Source organism: Anomaloglossus baeobatrachus, chromosome 5 (assembly GCF_048569485.1).
Source record: "Anomaloglossus baeobatrachus isolate aAnoBae1 chromosome 5, aAnoBae1.hap1, whole genome shotgun sequence".
In the NCBI taxonomy this organism is placed as follows: domain Eukaryota; kingdom Metazoa; phylum Chordata; class Amphibia; order Anura; family Aromobatidae; genus Anomaloglossus; species Anomaloglossus baeobatrachus.
In genome coordinates this window covers 552,177,192-552,199,796 of record NC_134357.1, presented here as the reverse complement: position 1 = coordinate 552,199,796, position 22,605 = coordinate 552,177,192, and the positions used below count along the sequence as shown (strand labels likewise).

The 22,605-nt window shown below is 45.4% G+C and overlaps 1 protein-coding gene across 1 annotated transcript in view; it reads left to right on the top strand.

Moving 5' to 3' along the window:
- The first annotated feature begins 3,300 nt into the window (after positions 1-3,300).
- The window catches only part of LOC142312971 (uncharacterized), an 80,550-nt gene continuing 61,245 nt past the window's right edge, over positions 3,301-22,605 (top strand). The window contains exons 1-3 of the mRNA XM_075351960.1: positions 3,301-3,459; positions 4,315-4,446; positions 9,524-10,183. Coding sequence (XP_075208075.1) covers positions 3,301-3,459; positions 4,315-4,446; positions 9,524-10,183 — 951 coding nt within the window. The remainder of the gene's footprint in view (positions 3,460-4,314; positions 4,447-9,523; positions 10,184-22,605) is intronic.

Genomic DNA, 22,605 nt, shown 5'->3' with positions numbered 1-22,605 from the left:
CCAGTCAATTCCTTTTTTCTCAGAATGTACCCGACTGTTGATTTTGCTACTCCAAGCATGTCTGCTATCTCTCTGATGGATTTTTTCTTTTTTTTCAGCCTCAGGATGTTCTGCTTCACCTCAATTGAAAGTTCCTTAGACCGCATGTTGTCTGGTCACAGCAACAGCTTCCAAATGCAAAACCACACACCTGTAATCAACCCTAGACCTTATAACTACTTCATTGATTACAGGTTAACGAGGGAGACGCCTTCAGAGTTAATTGCAGCCCTTAGAGTCCCTTGTCCAATTAATTTTGGTCCCTTGAAAAAGAGGAGGCTATGCATTACAGAGCTATGATTCCTAAACCCTTTCTCCGATTTGGATGTGAAAATTCTCATATTGCAGCTGGGAGTGTGCAATTTCAGCCCATATTATATATATATAATTGTATTTCTAAACATGTTTTTGTAAACAGCTAAAATAACAACTTGTGTCACTGTCCAAATATTTCTGGCCCTGACTGTATATGTACATTTATCTTGTAACATTTTTTCCATTTGTTGTATATACATATCTGTATCCACTACTGTGAGTAAACCGCCTTTATCCAACATTTTAACTATAATTTCCTTCATGTTTTTTATTTCATATAATACTGATAATTATTTAGAAGAAAGATTATACTTATTATTGCCAGATCTCACCCCTGACTGATTAATGTCATACAATTTTTTTAAGCTAATTTTCTACAAATATTTGATATTTTTCCATACCTTCTGTACGTGATTTTATGGGATAAAAGTAAGGATTTTTAGTTTTTAGCCCTGCTTGATTCAATTTATTATCAACAGCATTTGATTCATGGGACAGATCATTCAAGGCACAAATTGCCATCTGTTCCCTGAAATCAAATGTACGAGGTAAGGTATGTAATATATCAGGTGAACCTAGATCTGTATCAACATCAGAGAAAAAATGTCGTTTTACAGTTAAATCACATAAATTTGTTGATATCCATAAGAGTATTAACTAAATCAAATTTCTGATCAGGAGCAAAATTTAAACCATAAGAAAGAATTTGTAAGTGATCATGAGACAATTCAATAAAAGATTCAGCACATTACTAAAGTCTTTCAGGTCTTTTTCATTTGACATGTTGTCATAACTGTGGTTTTTATGCTTAAATCCACCCCTCCTCCTGCGTTTTTTGAGGACCAGCTGTGCCATTCATCCCCTAACGGATAAAAGTGAGCTTTTGTGAAACACAAGCCATATGCTTTGACAAAGGACATCTTGTCTGAAACGCCTTGCATCTCAAATTGCTCTTATTATTTTTAATCAAGTCCTATACTATTGGATTTTAACTCTGGAATAAAGGAAATTAATTTTATGCACTTGGAAGCTGGAGATGCTTTCTATTTCTAGGATCCATCCTATCCTCTGAAATTAGAAGACATTGACCCTTAGCTGCTCAGATCTCTAATCTGCAAAGGCAAATTAAAGCATACGTAAAATGTGCAGACAACTTTGAAAATAATGGGAAGAAAAATATAATCTGTAGGGTGGCACCTTAAGAGAAAGCGGAGGGTGATGATGCTGGTGACCTCCTAGATTCTTAGTTTGGTGCCATGTTCGCCAGTTCAAAAAAGATTGATTGCTCTCAATGGGAAATGAGCAAACCCGAACTGTAAAGTTCAGGGTCCGTATTGGACACCTTGTGTCCAGTGCTGATTCCCCAAACATAGAATTTTTACTGTACGTCTGGTTCCTATTCGGGTATGTCACCGAATAAAGCTTGATGGCAGGTTGCAGAGCAACCAATAAGCAGGCTTTTTGGCTGTGAGCACTTTCGAGGCCATCGCAGCTGTGTCAATTATTGGCATGGCTGTGATTGGCCAGCGCACATCCTGTGATTCGGCGTGTATAAAGGCTGAATCACGGACTGTGTCGCCATTTTGCCTTCACTAGAATAGGGAGAGTACGTTGTTGTACTGAGGGACAGTGATAGGTTCAGTTACTAATAAAAACCAAACACATTGTAGGGATAGGACGCTGTAGGAGTGAGGGACAGTGATGGGTGCATGTAATTCAAAATCAAATACAGCGCTGCATCACACAGGTTTGCGTAGCGGTCAAACACAGCAGTGTAATCTATTAGCTCAGTTTATCAAAAACCAGAGTATGTACAGCGTGCCGTGCTGTGTGAATATCTCTAAAACCTCATACTGCGTTGCATCACGCAGCTCAGCGTAGCGCCCCAAAACAGCTGCATACAGGCTTTGTTATAATCATTCTCTGTATACAGGCCGTGTAATAATCTGAACTTGTTCTTCTCATTCTTTGACACACAAACATCTAATAAGGGACATGGCCGTGGTGCTGCTGGTGTTGTAGCTGTTTCAGGCGAGGACATGGTAGATGTGTGCCTGCTACACTCCAAACTAAAACACCTTCCTTCGATGCACACAGCCGCAAGTTCAGGTTGGTCTTCATCATTTCTTATGCCCAAGTACCACTGAACAAATTGTGAGGCCAGAGCATGCTGAGGAGGTTTTAGATTATATGGCTAACAATGCCTCTAGTTCCTTTGCATTGTCTTCCACCCGGTCCACACCTGAAAGCTCAGAGTCGTCTCGTGAGTTCCAAAGTCACCTTCCTTCCATCTCAACTCATTTAAAGTCAGCCAAGCAGTGTGACCCACAAGTCATGCAGCAGTCACTTATGCTTTTTGATGACTGGCTGGGGTTCTATGGCCCATCCACCTGGCCCTGCCCCGAAGATTGAAGAGACAGAGTGCACTGATGCCCAACCACTTGTTTTGGAGGATAAAGGCCGCTTTACACGCAACGACTTATCTAACAATATGTCGTCGGGGTCACCGCTAATGATCCGAAAAACGGCAAAAATCGTTGCTTGTTCACATGTTGATTTCCCAAATATCGTTGATCATTTTGGACGCAGGTTGTTCGTCGTTCCTGAGGCAGCACACATCGCTCTGTGTGACACCCCGGGAACGTCGAACAAGAGCGTTCCTGCATCCTCCGGCAACGAGGTGGGAGTGACGTTAATGCGGCTGCTCTCCACCTCTCCGCTTCTATTGGTGGCCCGCTGTGTGACGCCGCACAAACCTCCCCCTTAATAAGGATTTTGTTCGCCGGCCACAGCGACATCGTTAGGAAGGAATGTGCGTGTGACACGTACTAGCGATATTGTTCACCACGGGCAGCGATTTGCCCGTGACGCACGCACGACGGGAGCAGGTGCAATCGCTAGCGACATCGCTATCAATATCGAGGCGTGTAAAGCGGCCTTGAGTTCATGGGAAAGCTGGTGGACACGGTCTGCGGATCACCGCACAACAACTCAGAGGATGAGGAAACACAGGTGCCAACTGCTGCGGCTTTCGTCAGTGTGCAGACTGAAAAGGAGAGTAGGGCTGAGGAGTGGGTGGAAGACAACATGCGGGATGATGATGAGGTGCTTGACCCCACCTGGAGTGAGGCCATGATAGTTACATGCACAGTTCTGATGGAGAAGATGTGTTCAGGCTTATGAAATGGCAGCACAGCAAAAGAGGGAGAAAGGGGCAAATGTCCTGTGGATGGCCCATAGCCAGTACGTCGGCTGCTACCACCCATCGTGCCGATGAAAACCTCCCAGCAATGACAGGTCAAAAGAGCTCCCTGGCATTATATTTTGTTCTGAGATTGTACTGATGACAAGAAAGTGGTGGTTTGCAAGATGTGCCATCAGAGCCTGAAGTGTGGGGAAAAATCTTCTCAACCTGAGCACTACCTGCATGATGTGTCATCTGACTTCCAAGCACAAGGTTCAGTGGAGTAGTTTCATGAGAGATCGGGAAAGAACTCCGTCTCCTCTTCTTCTGCGACACTGTTCCTCCCCTCAAGCACATGATGTGGTGGCAACAGCATCAGCATCACCTACTATATCTACATCGTCCCATGGAAGTGTGCAGCTCTCCATCCCCGAACCCTCAATACAAAGAGGAAATCCCCCCTCTAGCCACCCACGAGCCCTGGCCTTGAATGACCGCATTTACAAAATGCTTGCCTTTGAAATGCTGTCATTCAGGCTGTTGGAGACGGACAGTTTCCAACAAATGATATCTGTGGCTGTACCACAGTATGTTGTTCCCAGCAGCTAATATTTTTCCAGGTGTGCCATCCCTGCCCTGCACACATATGGTGGAACAAATCCGCTGTTCACTCCATAATGCCATAAGTGGAAAGGTCCACGTAACTATGGATACTTGTACTAGTAATCACGGGCAGAAACAGTATATCTTTCTAACTGTACACTGTGTAACCGTAGTGGCAGTTGGGCATGAGCCGCGAGGCATTCAAGCGCATGTCCTACCACCACCTTGGATCGCTTGACGTTTGTCGGTCAGTGTTGCTTCCACCTCCTACTCTGTTTCCTCCACCTGCTTCTCATCCGGTCAGAGTAAGACCTGCACCACCAAGTTCAGCTCAGCCAAGAGTAAACGACAGCAGGCCATTCTTAAGGTCACCTGCCTGGGGGACAAATCTCACACCGTGCAGGAGTTGTGGACGGACATAAAAAAAAAAAACAGATGACTGTCTAGTGACTGTGGACCTACATCCCGGCCTGGTGGTGTGCAACAGTGGCCGAAATCTCGTCACAGCTTTGGGCCTAGGCGGCTTGACACGCATCTCTTGCCAGGCGAAGCAGCACACGCGAAACACGTGTCGGGATCCTGCCCACATGCTTGATTGACAGACTCCCCCTCTTCTCCAGGCGTATGTGCTGAATTTGGTGGTGCAGAACTTCCTCAAAAATTAACCACATAAGTCAGAGCTTCTGCTGAAAGTGCGGGTAGTATGTGTGCACTTTCAGGGTTCTCACCCTGATGCTGCTCGCCTGTCTGCATTGCAGAGTCACTTGAGCTTTCCCGCTAACCGCCTCATATACGTCGTACCAACAAGGTGGAACTTCACCCTGCATATGGTTGAGATACAGCGAGCCGCAGCAGGCAATAATGGAGTTTCAGCTGAAGCACGCACGACAATCTCTTTGTGGACCAAAACAACTTCACTACCAATGAGTGTACCTTCATGTAGGACCTGTGTGCCATGTTGCACTGCTTTAAATATATTGAATGCTTGGAAAAAAAAACAGCTGTCACCATTTTTCACCAGGGTCTATGGCCTTAGTTATTAACAAAATTCTACTTGTCGCCAGTGTGAAGCTGGGTCTATGGCTTCAGTTGAAAAAAATAAATAATCAGTAGTTCCTGTGCACCAGGTATTGCGACTTAATCTGTCACAAACCTGTAACTGCGCTGCAGCAGGCAAGGTGTTGTGGAGCTCTGAAAACCATCTGTATTACAGCTCTGTGTGAGAGTGTTGGCTCTCGGACAATTTTGGCTGGGAGGGTAAACTGGGTAAAGAGGCTGTTTAGGGGCCTTTTTAAAATTAGGTTGTCTATAGGAGGGGAAACTTTAAATTTTATACTGCAATACACTTCCAACTGATGACAGCTTGTTGTTGCCTCTGGGCAGCGTAGTAACGTAAATCTTTAAATCAAGAAAAAATATTTTCCAGTATTCCTTAAAATCCCATTTATTTCAAATACCTAAAATATCTTTACAGGTCAGGGACGGCAATCCATGTTCATGCGTTTCCATCTGATGATCTTAATCGTAACATTAACCCCTTCAGCCCCGGGGCACTTTCCGTTTTTGCGTTTTTGTTTTTTGCTCCCCTTCTTCCGAGAGCCGTAACTTTTTTATTTTTCCGTCAATCTTGCCATATGAGGGCTTGTTTTTTGCGGGACAAGTTGTACTTTTAAATGAAACCATAAGTTTTACCATATGGTGTACTGGAAAGCAGCAAAAAAATTCCAAGTGTGGAAAAATTGCAAAAAAAGTGTGATGGCACAATAGTTTTTGGGATGTTTTATTCACGGTGTTCACTATATGGTAAAACTGATGTGTGGGTATGATACCTGAGGTCGGTGCGAGTTTGTAGACACCAAACATGTATAGGTTTACTTGTATCTAAGGGGTTAAAAAAAATTCACAAGTTTGTCCAATAAAAGTGGCGCACGTTTTGCGCCATTTTCCGAAACACGTAGCGTTTTTATTTTTTGGGATCTGTGGCTCAGTGACGGCTTATTTTTTGCGTCTCGAGCTGATGTTTCTAATGGTAGCATTTTTGCGCAGATGCTACGTTTTGATCGCCTGTTATTGCATTTTGCGTAAAACTTGCGGCGACCAAAAAACGTAATTTTGGCGTTTGGAATTTTTTTGCCACTACGCCGTTTACCAATCAGATTAATTGATTTTATATTTTGATAGATCGGGCATTTCTGAACGCGGCGATACCAAATATGTGTATATTTATTTATTTTTTAACCCTTTAATTTTCAATGGGGAGAAAGGGGGGTGATTTGAACTTTTAGGTTTTTTTATTTTTTTTTAATTTTTTAAAACTTTTTTTTTACTTTTTTTATTTTATTTTACTAGTCCCCCTAGGGGGCTATAGCGATCAGCAATCCGATTGCTGATCGCTATCTGCTGATCACAGCTATTCCGCTGTAAACAGCAGAAATAGTCACTTTCTTTCTTCCTCTGCTCCGTGCCGAGGAAGAATGAAAGTGAAACTTCTTAGCACCAGGCGTCATCACATGACCCTGTGCTACGATGGCAACCACCGAACGTCACGTGATCACTCACGTGACGTCCGGAGGGGGCGGCGGTAAGAAAAAAAGATGGCCGCGCGCATATAGATCTCGCTGCCAGACTTTGGCAGCGAGATCTAAGGGGTTAATGTTCCGGGTGGAATGCGATTCCACTCGGAACATGTAGGCACACATGTCAGCTGTTGAAAACAGCTGATATGTGTGCCGATCCACGCCGCCTGCCCGCGGCAGGGGGCGGGGATTACCGGGACACGATCCATGACGGAAAGATCCGTCCATGGTCGTGAAGGGGTTAATGTCAATACCAAACCCCAATATTTGTTTTTATTTTTTATATTTTGCTCCGTACTGGTTCAGCGAACCCAAATATAAACAGGTTCGCTCATCACTAATCATAACTACAAGATTCTTATGGTTTCTCCCACTGAGAGCAATGAATCCATCTTCCTAGAATCTCGGCATCTTATTGATGGATCTTCCTTCTCTCCCTTCTGCTGAATGTGCTGATAGGGGCCTTTTTATCCAAAGTTCAGCACAGGGTAACTGTAACATATGAGGGAGGTTAGAATTATCCCACAGTGGGTACATGGAGGCCGGGCAGCCCACACACATGATTTCCAAAATGTAATTAGAAAAAAAGGAAAGTAATTAATATGTAAATGTCTGATCTTTTAACCTTCAAGAGCCTGAAAGATATTTTCTTTGAATAGTATAAGAACTTGTACTGGAGCCGTCCATTGTTGAGTCCGAGAGGCAGAAAGTAAATGTTTAATATTTCTTCTAGAAACTCATCTGACAGAAAATATTGGCCCCTACAATAGTTTGGATTGCCGAAAGCCCTCGAGCCACATACTCCAATTACTCCAGATGTGTCACCTCTAGTTACTAAATCACTGACGGTGAAGGCTGTCGGGGTGGAGGGCCGTTATTTTAGTAGATGTGTTATTGTCTATAGTCACACTGTTTCTCTATAGTAGTTAGTACCAAAGTCGCTCTTATTTCATGGCTTTCCAATGCAGCCAGTTTTCTGCTCCAATCCAGGCCCCATTTCTCCAATCTGACATCTGTCACTTCACATGAGAACACCTTTATAATGTTTAATCTGATCCCAGTGTTTCTGAGATTTTATTTTTCAGTGGCATATTGTACTCTTAGCTGTAATGTTAAGTTCATTTGTTTTACATTTATTAAAAAAAAAAAAAAACAACCTGAAATTCACCAAGAATGTAAAAGAATTAGAAGTGATCAAACATTGCATTTGGATGCTCTTTAAACAAATGGTGATACCACAACATATAGTCAATAAATAGCATTTAACGTATTCTGCTTTAGTGTAAATGATTATTTTGACTTTACAGAAACCATATCTCTGTATAACCAACAGTCTTTCACCTACTAGCATTGTGGAAACTTCCATTTTTCCACTGATGGAGTAGCAGTTTGGTGTAATTTTGGCCAACAAAATATTATTTGATGGCTTATTATTCCAATATACAGGAGGCAAAATGAACAAAGAGGGTTGAACATCTTGGTCTACTGGTTCCTGCTCTGAGGTTTACTGTTAAATTGTAAATGTTTTTTCTTTTAGTAAATAATCACAATTTATATATCCTGCAATTTCTTTAGCTATGTTATGCTTGCTGGTGTTTGCGGGAGTGGACCCACTGAGCCACAGCACTGGATCATCCAGGAGGGGCGTAACTAAGCAACTACCTCATCTTCACTAGAGCCTCTGATGGAGAGGATAGGCTTATGCTAGAAGGTACCCGCCTGGTGTTACTCCAGTGAGTTCCAGTATTGCGATAGCTGGCCTCAGGTGTCGGGGATAGGATACTGACAGTCGCTGCAAGTCTGGCTGGCACAGCTGGTATAAATAGATGCAGCAGGTATGGTAGGCGCAGCTGGTATAGATATATACAGCAGGTCCGCCAGACACAGTGCATACAGACACGTGTTCGCACACATAGCATGGATCTTACAACTAGCAACATGTTGCCCAGGAACCTCCTATAGGGAGAGGATGCCTTAACTACCTTGTACCTCTCAGCCATAGGTTGAGAGGCACTTCCTGATTAGGGCACGCTGACCTTTTAAGAATCCGTGTGAGCGCTCTAAGCGAACTCCCAGACGTTTTGCATATTATGCACAAACTCTGGGAGATGGCGACAAGGACCATGAACACTAAAGACACCGTTGGGTGGCCGGGAGGATGTGTGTGCTAGAGTCCCTGCCAGGGAAAAGGTTCAGGACAGTGCAGGGATACCGGTAAAGGCGTTACAAGCTATTTTATAAATTATATCCTTAAATTTGAATATATTATTAAAAATATTTTTTAGTCTTGGCAGATGACTGTACCAGGAGATCAGAGGCTCAACTGACATCTTCAATTTTAAAATTGGATAACCTTGATATCACGCAAGATATAACTGAAGTGAATGCCACTATTGCAGATATACCATCATCCCTTCACAGCAAAGATCTATCATCTGATTCTATTAAACAAGACATACCTTCTGATTCATCTGATTCATCACAGACTATTAAGAAAAATAAATGTCAGAAAAGAGGCAATAAAAATTAAAGTGTTATTACAGGAAAGAAGCCATTTTTAATTTCAAAATATCGAAAAGTCCCCCAAAAAAATAACCCAGAAGAGAAAATATTTTCTTCGGAGTCTGTTAGTTACCAGAGAACTCACATTGGGGAGAAGCCATATTCATTTTCAGAATGTGGGAAATATTTTACACGGAAGTCAAGACTTGTTACACATCAGAGAATTCACACAGGGGAGAAACCATTTTCATGTTCAGAATGTGGGAAATGTTTTGCATATAAATCACATTTTGTTACACATCAGAGAACTCACACAGGGCAGAAGCCATATTCATGTTCACAATGTGGGAAATGTTTTGCATATAAATCACATCTTGTTACACATCAGATTACTCACACAGGGGAGAAGACTTTTTCATGTTCAGAATGTGGGAAATGTTTTGCATATAAATCACATTTTGTTACACATCAGAGAACTCACACAGGGCAGAAGCCATATTCATGTTCAGAATGTGGGAAATGTTTTAACCAAAAATCACATCTTGTTAGACATCAGGAAACTCACTCAGGGGAGAAGACTTTTTCATGTTCAGATTGTGGGAAATGTTTTATCCAAAAATCAAATTTTGATAGACATCAGAGAATTCACACAGGGGAGAAGCCATTTTCATGTTCAGAATGTGGGAAATGTTTTATCCAAAAATCACATCTCGTTACACATCAGAAAACTCACACAGGGCAGAAGCCTTTTTCATGTTCAGAATGTGGGAAATGTTTTATCCACAAACCACATCTTGTTACACATCTGAGAACTCACACAGGGGAAAAGCTATATTCATGTTCAGAATGTGGGAAATGTTTTAACCAAATATCACATCTTGTTTCACACCAGAGAACTCACACAGGGGAGAAACCTTTTTCATGTTCAGAATGTGGGAAATGTTTTAACCAAATATCACATCTTGTTACACATCAGAGAACCCACACAGGAAAAAAATCCTTGTCATGTTCAGAATGAGGGAACTATTTTACAAACAAATGGGATCTGTTTAAACATAAACAAAACTCACAAGGGTAGAAGTTAATATACTGTCTAGAATATGAGAAATGTTTTACTTGAAAAGTATAGTTTGACTACTAAGAAAAATTCATATGGGGAGAAACCATATATTTGACAAACTGAACAAGAAAACACAAAAGAGACGTCAAAGTAAAGGCAAGTAAGTAAACAAGAAAGGGATAGCACATAAGTTACTTTAGAATTATTATATATACAGTTACTCATAGACGTCTGTTTTCTAAAAATCAAACAAAAAGCAATATCCCATGTGCATTGAACATTTCACATTGTTATTTATTTGTATATTCCCTATATAGTCATGAGTATTGCAACCCTCCCCCCAAAATACATCCCTCTTCCCTCTTCTTCCTAACGTCCAATCTCAGCGATCTGCCATTCATTACAGTTACTTTCAGTGCACAATCTCCATGTCTGAACAATGCCTGTAACTTCTCTATACTACAATAATAAACATGTTCATATTACAAATTACTATTTCCATCTACGATCCATTCCTTCTTTGTGGAAACACCTGGTGTGATCGAGTTTATAAACTCACTTTCCGCTAAGTTAGTAGTTTTATCATCATCATCGGGAACTGATTCCCTTCTCTATTCCCCAATACACATATTATAGGTTTTATGGGAACTTGGTAAATTTTTACTAAATTGTCCCAATAACCTGACACCCAAAATGATGGATTTACAGTGTGGAAGTAGCAGAGCCAAGTGTACGGAGCTGAGATGTTTGTGTAGGATGTGTACAGTGCGGTGGCGTGTATGTACGGAGCAGAGCCATGTGTGTATGACATGTGCAGGGTGGAACTGTTTGTATATGACGTGTACGGAGCGGAATTGTGTGTGTGTACGACATGTACAGAAAGGAGCCGCATACGCAGATTGTTTACTATGTGGAGCATATGTGTATGACGTGTACGAAGTTGAGCCGTACGTGCAGAGTTCTGTATGTATGACTTGTACGGAACAGAGCTGTGAGTGTGCAATATGTACCGGGTGGAGCCGATTATGTATGAATTGTATGGAGCGGAGCTGTACGTGTATGATGTGTACAGTGTGGAGTCATGTATGTATGATGTGGATGAAGCAGAGCCGTTTGTTTATGGAGTGGAGCTGTACGTGTACGATATGTACATGTACGATATGTACTGTACAGAGCTGTGTATGCATGACTTGGATAGAGTGGAACCATAGAAACCAACCGAATATCAATAAATATATATATCAGAAGTTTACCAGAAACAGTCAAACCTACAAAAAACTCCACTAGGAATTTTAATAAAAATTATACATCTTTATAAATTCATCAAGCATAAAAAAAAACCATTAAAAACAAAGGAAAAGTGAAACACAGAAATAATCCAAGCGATAATTTCAGTTAGGGTATGAATTTTTCAATTTATTGTTGTTCTAAGTGACTAATTTCATAGAGAGTTCATAATGCTAGCTTGCATAATACAAGCATGCATAATACAAGCATGGTGGAGGAGTTGGTTTGCTCCTGTCTGACCAATGCTCCTTTACACCACTTCCACTGCCACCCTCTGTTAAGCGGGCTTTACACGCTACAATATTTCTAGCAATTGCTAGCTATATCTTACGCAAAAGCACCCGCCCCCGTCGTGCATGCGATATCTTGTGATCGGTGCCACGCGATCATTATCGCTACGGCAGTGTCAGGCGCACATACCTGGTTGGCGTCGTCACTGTGACTGCCGAACAATCCCTCCCTCAAGGGGGAGGTGCGTTCGGCGTCACGGCGACGTCACTAAGCGGCCGGGCAATCAAAGCGGAGGGGCGGAGATGAGCGGGACATAACATCCCGCCCACCTCCTTCCTTACTCATTGCGGGCGGGACGCTGGTAAGGTGAGGTTCCTCGCTCCTGCAGTGTCACACACAGCGATGTGTGCTGCCGTAGAAATGAGGAACAACATCTTTAAACAACCATTAACAGTTTTTGGTTTTAAGACGACCTCTCCATGGTGAACGATTTTCACCACTTTGGAGGACGTTTAAGTTCACTGGTAATTGTTACACGCTGCGATACAGTTAATGACGCCGAATGTACGTCACTAACGACGTGACCCCGATGATAAAACATTAACGATATCGTAGCGTGTAAAGCCCCCTTTACTCTCCCCTCTTTTGAGGTGCACTCTGTTCACATCTACTCCCCCTCCAATCGGCTATCATTTACCGCTCTCCAGGGTCAGCCATCGCCTTTTTTGACCACTTCACCTGGCTACTACATTTTCTTTCCACTAACATCCCCACTATCATCATGGGTGACTTTAACATCCCCATTGACACTTCCCACTCATCTGTCTCTAAACATCTAACACTCACTTCCTCCTTCGGCCTCACCCAATGGTCCTCTGCAGCTACTCACAAAGATGGCCACACGCTGGACCTCATCTTCACTTTCCTCTGTTCCCTATCTAACCTCTCTAACTCGCCTGTTTCTCTCTGACAGAAACCTACTCATATTCTCTCTCTTCTACAAGTACGCAGCCCCTCGCACAAACTTTCACACCCTTGCAGAAATATCAAACATTTTGATTTACACGCACTTTCTCAGTCCCTTCTCCCTCTTGCAGACATTGCTTCTTTACACGATGCCGATGCTGCTGCAACTTTATACAACACCACCATCTCTGCAGCTCTCGAATCAGCTGCCCCCCTCACACACACCAAAACCCGCACAATCAACAGGCAACCCTGGCACATTAGCCAGACTAAAGAATTGAGATGGGCTTCCACAATCGCTGAGTGCAGATGGAAGAGGTCTCATTCCACTGAGCACTTTGTAACATACAAACAGGCCCTAACCACTTTCAAGCTTTGGCCGACAATCACCACAGCCCCTCTTCACAACTACTCAACCTTCTTTCTCCAAATCCAGCTTCTCCACTATGACATAAGATCATCTTTCCACTCTACTATCAAGATCACATCTCACAACCTGGTAGCTTGATCCACTCCCATCCCACCTCATCCCCAATCTCACTACAGTCTTCATCCCAACCCTAACCCATCTTTTCAACCTATCACTAACAACTGGTGTATTCTCTTCATGCTTTAAATATGCCTCCATTAAACCCATCCTCAAAAAGCCATCCCTTGACCCTTCCTCTGTGTCAAAACTATCACCCCATATCACTTCTCCCCTATGCCTCAAAACAATTAGAACAGCATGTCCATCTTGAACTGTCCTCACACCTCTCTTACTGCTCCCTCTTTGACTGTTTACAATCTGGCTTCCGTCTGCATCATTCTACAGAAACTGCCCTAACTAAAGTCACTAATGACCTACTAACCGCCAAAACCAACCAAAACCAAGCGACACTACTCTGTCCTCCTCCTCCTGGACCTGTCCTCTGCCTTTGACACAAGACACAGTAGCCAATTCCCTTCTACTACAAATTCTCTTATCTCTGGGCACCACAGACTTGGCCCAATCCTGGATCTCCTCATACTTAACCGACCGAACTTTCAGCATCTCCCACTCACACCACTTCCTCATCTCGCCGCCTATCTGACGGTGTCCCCCAAGGTTCAGTTCCAGGACCCCTGCTGTTCTCCATCTAAACCTTTGGCCTGGGACAGCTCATAGAGTCCCACAGCTTTCAGTATCACCTCTACGCTGATGATGCACATATCTACAGTACCTCTCTGGACCTGTCATCACCTCCCTACTAACCAGAATCCCACAATGTCTGTCTGCTATTTCATCCTTTTTTTCTGCTCGATTCCTAAAACTGAACATGGACAAAACAGAACTCATCATCTTTCCTCCTCCTCACCTGATATATCCATCAATGTCAATGGCTGCTCACTTTCCCCAGTCCCACGTGCTCGCTGCCTAGGAGTAACTCTAGACTCTGATCTCTCTTTCAAGCCACACATCCAACCCTTCTTCACCTCCTGCCACCCCCCAACTCAAAAATATTTCCTGGATCCGTACATTCCTTTCCCAAGAAGTGGCAAAAATCCTTGTGCAATCCCTTATTATCTCTCGCCTGGATTATTGCAACCTCCTGCTCTGTGGCCTACCTTCTAAAAGTCTTGCTCCCCTACAATCTATTCTAAACTATGCTGCCCGACTAATCCACCGGTCCCGCCACTACTCCCCCACCTCTCCTCTCTGCCAATCCCTTCACTGGCTTCCCATTGCCCAACGACTCCAGTTCAAAACCCTAACCCTAACAAAGCCATCCACAACCTGTCTTCTCCCTACATCTGTGACCTAGTCTCCCGGTACTTATCTGCCCGTAACCTTCGATCCTCAGATCTCCTTCTCTACTCCCCTCTCATCTCCTCTTCCCACCATCTCATCCAAGGTTTCTCGCATGCCTCCCCCATACTCTGTAATGCTCTGCCACAACATATCAGACTCTCGCCTACCTTGACAAGCTTCAAAAGGAACCTGAAGACCCACCTTTTCCGACAAGCCTACAACCTGCTGTAACCCTTAGTTAGATACAGCGCCACAAGACCAGCTCTACCCTCATCTACTGTATCCTCACCCATCCCTTGTAGATTGTGAGCCCTCGCGGGCAGGGACGTCTCTCTCCTCCTGTACTTGTCTGTATCTTGTATTGTTTATGATTATTGTACTTGTCCCTATTATGTATACTCCTTTCACATGTAAAGCACCATGGAATAAATGGCACTATAATAAATATTAATAATAAATACTGCGACTAGTGTAAGTTCACATGTAGTACCGATTTAGGACACAAGGTGGTAGCAAAGGATCAATGTCCACACAACAGTCTGTCACATACAATTTCAAAGCTTCAAAACTAGTAAATACAGTATATAGTTGAAGCTGGATCCCACAAATCCTTATTTTTCTTCCGAATGGGATTATATACAACAGGAGGAGGTACCAGAGCCATAAACCAAATATACAGAAAGAGTATAGATTAGACTGGAACCAGACCCAGCCTTAAGCTGGTGTCACACATAGCGACAACGACATCGCTGTTACGTCACCATTTTCTGTGACGTAACAGCGACCTTGTAAGTCGCTGTTATGATCGCTGCTTAGCTGTCAAACACAGCGACGCAGGAGCGATCATAACGACGCTACATGTGCAGAGAGCAGGGAGCCGCGCACACTGCTTAGCGCTGGCTCCTTGCTCTCCTAGCTACAGTACACATCGGGTTAATTAACCCGATGTGTACTACAGCTACATGTCACAGTGCAGAGAGCAGGGAGCCGCGCACACTGCTTAGCGCTGGCTCCTTGCTCTCCTAGCTACAGTACACATCGGGTTAATTAACCCGATGTGTACTACAGCTACATGTCAGTGCAGAGAGCAGGGAGCCGCGCACACTGCTTAGCGCTGGCTCCTTGCTCTCCTAGCTATAGTACACATCGGGTTAATTAACCCGATGTATACTGCAGCTACATGTCACAGTGCAGAGAGCAGGGAGCCGCGCACACTGCTTAGCGCTGGCTCCTTGCTCTCCTAGCTACAGTACACATCGGGTTAATTAACCCGATGTGTACTGCAGCTACATGTGCACAGAGCAGGAGCCTGCACTAGCAGCAAGAGCGGCGGAGGCTGGTAACGAAGGTAAATATCGGGTAACCAGGGAAAGGTCTTCCCTTGATTACCCGATGTTTACAGCTTTCCGCAGCTGCCAGACGCCGGCTCCTGCTCTTTGCTCGCTTCATTTCGTCGCTCTCTCGCTGTCACACACAGCGATGTGCGCTTCACAGCGGGAGAGCGACGACGAAAAAATGAAGCAGGACATTCAGCAACGAGCAACGACCTCACAGCAGGGGCCAGCTTGTTGCTGGATGTCACACACAGCGACAGCGACGGGACGTCGCTGCAACGTCACAGAAAATGGTGATGTAGCAGCGACGTTGTTGTCGTCGTCGCTATGTGTGACACCACCTTTAAGTGGATCAAGGACAAATTACCAAAGTGTGACTCCTATGTATATCAACCTCATACTGCCCCCCAGGGAAAAGAAAAGTATATAATTACTGCAGGGACCTCCTTGACGTATGTTTCGCTGTCTCGCTTCTTCAGAAGCCGTGTATGTTTGACTTGGATAGAGTGGAACCATGTGTGTACCGAGTGGAGTCACTTGTGCATAACGTGAATGGAGACCAGTTATGTGTGCAACACATATGGAACGGAGCAGTGAATGTACACGTGTACGGAGTGGATTAGAGGGTTTGTGACGTGTACGGAGTGGAGCCTTGTGTGTACAATATGTGCGGGGCGGAGCCGCACACGTTAGACGTGTACGATGTGTATAGTGTGGAGCCATGTATGTATGATGTGGATGGAGCGGAGCAGTTTGTTTACGGAGCGGAGCCGTACGTGTATAGTGTGAAGCCATGCATGTATGACATGGATGGAGCGCAGCAGTGTATGTATGGAGTGGAGTCATTTTTGTACAACGTATACGGTGAGGAGCCATATGTATGCGAGGTGTTTGGAGTGGTGCTGAGTGTATGCGAGGCATACAGAGCAGAGCTGTGTGTGTACAACGTTTACAGAGTGGATTCGAGTTTTTGCAACGCATACAGAGTGGAGCCATTTGTGTACGACGTTTACGGAGTGGAGCCATGTATATATGACGTGTACGGAGCAGAGTTGCATGTGTATAACGTGTACAGAGCAGAGCCGTGTGTGTATGATGTGTACATAGTGGAGCCGTTTGTGTACGAAGTGTACGGAGCAGAACCGCATGTGTACAACATGTATAGAGCAGAGCTGTGTGTGTATGACGTATAAGGAGCAGAGCCGTGTGTATAACGTGTACGGCATGGAGCCATGTGTGTACAGTGTCTATGGGATGTAGCCATTTGTGTATGGAGTGTAGCCATCTGTGTACAACGTGTACAAAATAGAGCCGAGTGTGTACAACATGTACGGAGTGTAGCCATGTGTGTACGGAGTGGAGCTGTTTGTGTATGTACGACATGTACAGAGCAGAGCAGTGTGTGTATGGGATGGAACCATTTTAGTACAATGTGTATGGAGTGGAGCTGTATGTGTATGATGTGTATGGTGCAGAGCCGTGTATGTATGTAATGGATGGAGCAGAACCATATATGTACGACGTGTATGGAGTGGAACCCTAAGGCTATGTGCACACTTACCGGTTTTCGCCACGGATTTCCTGCGGTTTTGCTGCATGTTTCGCTGCAGAAAATGTTCATAACATCTCTGCAGTGATTCACCAGTAAAACCTATGGGAAAAAAAAATCCTGTGCGCACTAAGCGGAATTTGACAGCTGCATGTTTTGCTGCGGGATTCCCGCAGCAAAAACAATTGCAAGTCAATTATTTTCCGCACGTCGCTGCAAAAAAATATTTTTTGAAAAAGTCTCATATACCAAGTGCATTACCTGAAGTAGGTTCACAATATATTCTTACGAATTTAACATGTAAATCAAACTTTAATCCAATTAATGAATATTCTCAGGCCATTATCACATTTGAAAATTCCGTTACAGATGATATAAGAAAAATAAATAGGAAAAACCCAAGATATTATTCCTATAATTTAACACAAAAAGAAAAAGCAGATAAGGGGGGCTCTATAGTACTTATGGATCATAAATATTATCATGAAGAATCCTTACGTTTATTGAATGATGACAAAACTTATCAAAACTTATCCGGTGATCCAACTATGCGATTTCTTATTTCTTAAGATTTTGGTTTAGAAGGGCTTAAACCAAGACATTTTAAATAAAAAATAAGCAAAGTATATTTTGAATACAACCCCTACCATTCTGGTTTTTTATCATATCCCTAAAGTCCATAAAGATATAGAAGCACCACCAGGTCGACCTATCATATCTGGAATCAATAGTTTAACTGCTAATTTATCACAATATGTTGACAAGCATTTACAAACCTGTGTTAAAAGATACACTTCATGTTATCAATATCATTGACAATATTGAGTGGAAACCTACTTATATATTTGGTACGTTAGCTATTCGATCATTATATACTGTGATCGAACATGAGAAAGGCTGTATATCTGCCCATAAAACCCTGCAATCCATAAATAGATATAATGAAAAACAAATTGATTATATAATAGAGTGTTTTAATTTTATCTTAGAACATAATTATTTTCTATATAATGATCAATTTTATATCCAAAAATGGGGTACAGCAATGGGGAAGCCTTTCGCGCCCAGCTATTCAAGTATGTATGTGGGTAATTGGGAGAATGCCATCATTTATGAGAACGGAAACTTGAGAAGTAGATTAATTTTATGGAGGAGATTTATAGATGATGTTATTTTTATTTGTGATAGTACGGTAGGATCAATAAAACAATTTTTAGGGGATATTAATGAGAACAACTTTGGCTTAGACTTCAACCCTACAATCAGTAATACCAACATCAACTTTCTGGATTTAATTATTTTTACACAAAATAACAAACTATATTCTAGGAGCTACAGTGCCTACAAGTAGTATTCAACCCCCTGCAGATTTAGCAGGTTTACACATTCGGAATTAACTTGGCATTGTGACATTTGGACTGTAGATCAGCCTGGAAGTGTGAAATGCACTGCAGAAAAAAAGAATGTTATTTCTTTTTTTATTTTTTTTTTTTAAATTGTGAAAAGTTTATTCAGAGGGTCATTTATTATTCAACCCCTCAAACCACCAGAATTCTGTTTTGTTCCCCTAAAGTATTAAGAAGTATTTCAGGCACAAAGAACAATGAGCTTCACATGTTTGGATTAATTATCTCTTTTTCCAGCCTTTTCTGACTAATTAAGACCCTCCCCAAACTTGTGAACAGAACTCATACTTGGTCAACATGGGAAAGACAAAGGAGCATTCCAAGGCCATCAGAGACAAGATCGTGGAGGGTCACAAGGCTGGCAAGGGGTACAAAACCCTTTCCAAGGAGTTGGGCCTACCTGTCTCCACTGTTGGGAGCGTCATCCGGAAGTGGAAGGCTTATGGAACTACTGTTAGCCTTCCACGGCCTGGACAGCCTTTGAAAGTTTCCACCCGTGCCGAGGCCAGGCTTGTCCAAATGTGGCGCCCCTGACCTGGTCAGGCACCACTGAGTACTGCACCCATGCTGGGGACAGTACAACACAGGTAATCCAGAAGGCTGACCGGGGTGTGGTACACAGGCGCATAGTGATCAGGTCTCACACATGTACCTATGAGAGGACCCCTGGGGATCCCAGGAGGGGGAAAAGCCTTCACCTCCACTGGAATAGTGGAGGGGGCCAAAAGCCTCCATCTCCTCTCAAGGGGTGTGGTAAGAGAGTCTGGTTGCTAGGTGGCGTAGGCAAGAACAGGAGAGGAGGGGCAGTGAGCCAGGCAGTGCAGAGTCCAGGGAGCTCGAGTGAGGAGCAGATCCCGTGGGCTGCTGTAGTCTGACAGCGTCCGCGCAGTGGCTACCGACGGGGGAGAACGGTCAACTAGGAGTGCTACCCGAAATCCATCTTCAGCTAGAGAGAGAGCAACGGAGTGGGAAGTAAGGAGACTGCTAGAGAGTACCAGGCCCAAACGGGCGGCAGATCCCGAAGCGGAGATAGATCCAGCTTTCTTTTGCTAAACCTGCCGGTGTGGGGCTCTCAAAGCCCACGCCATAATACCACAAAAGCCGCAGCCACGTAGCCACAGTTAGGGCCCATAGGTCACAGGAGGCAAGCAGCTGGAGTGGCCTGGTCCAGGCGACAAGCAAACGGCAAACGAAGGGGAGAGAGGCTGCAGCATCTTCCCTGGGTGACCCCCATAGGGACTCAAAGTCGGGGTTACCCCAAACCACCAAGGGCTAAGGAAGGCGAGTTAGTAGTCACCCTCACAAGTCAGCCTGAAGGACACCTGGTTCCCACTTGGTTCATCCCAGCTACGCCCGGGTCACTCACCCTGCCATCAACTGTGAGTAAAAACCCTGAAAGACATCCTGCCTGTGTTGAGTCATTCTGCGCCTTGTAGTTCTACACATCTACACAGGGCCCTGGGGCTTGCCTCACTCTCAGGAGGCTACTACAACTGGCTGCACCCACCATCAGCCCCAGGCATCCCTTAACCTGCAGTGGCGGTCCCCCACTGACCGCAAATCTGAGAGTGGCGTCACGACAAACTACAAAGAAGGTTTCCTACCTGTGACCAGACAGATCCATCTACGTGGAGTCCCTGAAGGTAATGCACCGACACAGCGTTTGCGGGGCTCTACATCTGGCGCTGTGAACAGGATAAGGACTAGACCTGTTGAGACAGGTGACCATGTGCCTGGGCGGTCCGCTTGAAAAATTGGAAGCGCCGCCATATTGCCACCATGAAAAGCGCGCTGAAAAACAACAGCAGCCCGCGCTGGAAGAAGTTACCGCCCACGAAGAGGTGTGGCTACCCAGAGATCCCCTGCAGAGTTCTGACCTCGCTTGTGAAGAGAGCGGAAGCGTCCAGAGACGGCGGGAAGGAAAGGGAGCCACAAGCCTGCTGCTGCAGAGAGAAGAAATGGAGTCCAGACGTGGATACCCAGAACCAGGCTCTGCTGCCTGGTGGTGCCGGGAGCTTGCTATCTTCTGCGATCAGCTGGAGGCCAGGATTATACGACAGCTCAGTGAGGGACGCACGGAGCTTCTGGAGATGGCTGCGGCGGTTCGGACCTACGAGGAGGGAGCCGCGCGACGCATGCCAGATCGAGCGGCGACGACTCAGATCCCGATGGTGCCACCGATGGGTGAGTCCAGAGTTGCCCCGGCCAGCGCAAGTGCTCCGACCCCTGCTGCTACGACCGCGGTCCCAGAAGAGGCGCCTGGCGCGGCGACGCTGAGCGAGGCCGCAGCCACGCTAGGTGCGGCCCGCCAAATCCAGGCCGCCGCAGCGACACCCCGCCTGGCCCGCAAAGGTCCGACTGCCACGGCGATACTCATCCGTGCCGCAGGTGTGACGCTGACCCAGGCTGCCACCCTGCTGAGCCCAGTCTGCCAAGACCCCACCGCAGCAGCGACGCTCGTCCGAGCCGCAAGTGAGATGCTGAACCAGGCCGCAGCCCCGCCAGGTGCGGCCCGTCAAGCCCCGATCACTGCAGCGACGCCCAGCTCCACCTGCACGGACCCCATTGAGGATGCGACGCCAATTCAGACCGCGGCTGCAATGCCCAGTCCGGCCCGCCAAGAACTGGCCGCAACAGCGACGCAGATCCAGGCCGCCGCCACGCCAGGCTCGGCCCGCACAGACCAGGCCGCCGCCATGCCAGGCGCGGCCCGCCAAGACCAGGCCGCCGCAGCGATGCCCTGCGCGGCCCGCCAAGAAAAGACTACATCACCATTTATCCCGGCCTGCAGGGCCAGAGCAGACACCGCTCCCCAGTCTAAGGAAGTCCCTACTAGGAAATCCCTGGTAGGTGAGGACCCCGCATACTGGCAGCTGAAGGCTGACCTGGAGGCCAAGTTCCCACAGGAGATGGTGGACCAGTACATGCTCCCTCCGCACACCCCTAAGGCAACCCCTGCGGCAACCACGCCGAAGAGTCCACCGCCTGGGCCAGCTGAGGAACACTCATCCCCAGCGCTGCCACGACCAGAGTGCAGCGAAGAACTAAGGGGGAGAGGAGGGCAAGAAGCTGAGGAGTTGCCCCCGGAGCCAGCAGCAGTGCTAGTCCCAGAGCCGGAGATGCTGCCATATTTCCGCTGGGACGAGGAAGACCTGACACCTCCTGCTGAAGAAGACCTGACACCTCCTGCTGAAGAAGACCTGCCCAACCGCCCCACCTGGGAGCTTGTAAGCTGTACTTCGCAGAATCCAGCCCGCAAGACACGGCGCCGAGGCGGTAGTACAAAGTATCCTCCAACATCACAATCTCCTGAGCAGAAAGACGAAGTCACCGCCAGAGACCTAGAGGAGAAACGGTTCCTGAGAAGGTTCAAACCCCAGATCAGAGGACCCCTGCGTCGAGGAATTGTCGAAGATTTCAGCCTCAAATCAGGATACGGCTTTATAGTATCACCTGGTGTGAAGGAAGGGATTTTCGTCAATCGAAGGGATGTGAGAGCCCATTTGCCCAGAGGACACCCTGGAAGAAATTTGAAGATAGGAGACTCAGTGGAGTTCACTATGCATCAGGGAGAAAGAGGCTGGTATGCCCTAGATGTTGCACCATGTCCTAGAAGTCCTTGCAGAAGCCCTGCAGTCACAACAGAAGATGAAGACAGAGACACTGAAGAAGAGGAAAGAAAGGATCAAGAAACAGACGATAAAAGCACAGGAAGTAACAGATGCCCCAGCCCTACAGGCCCAAGCCCTGGTAAGGAGTAAACAGGAGCAAAGTTCACATAA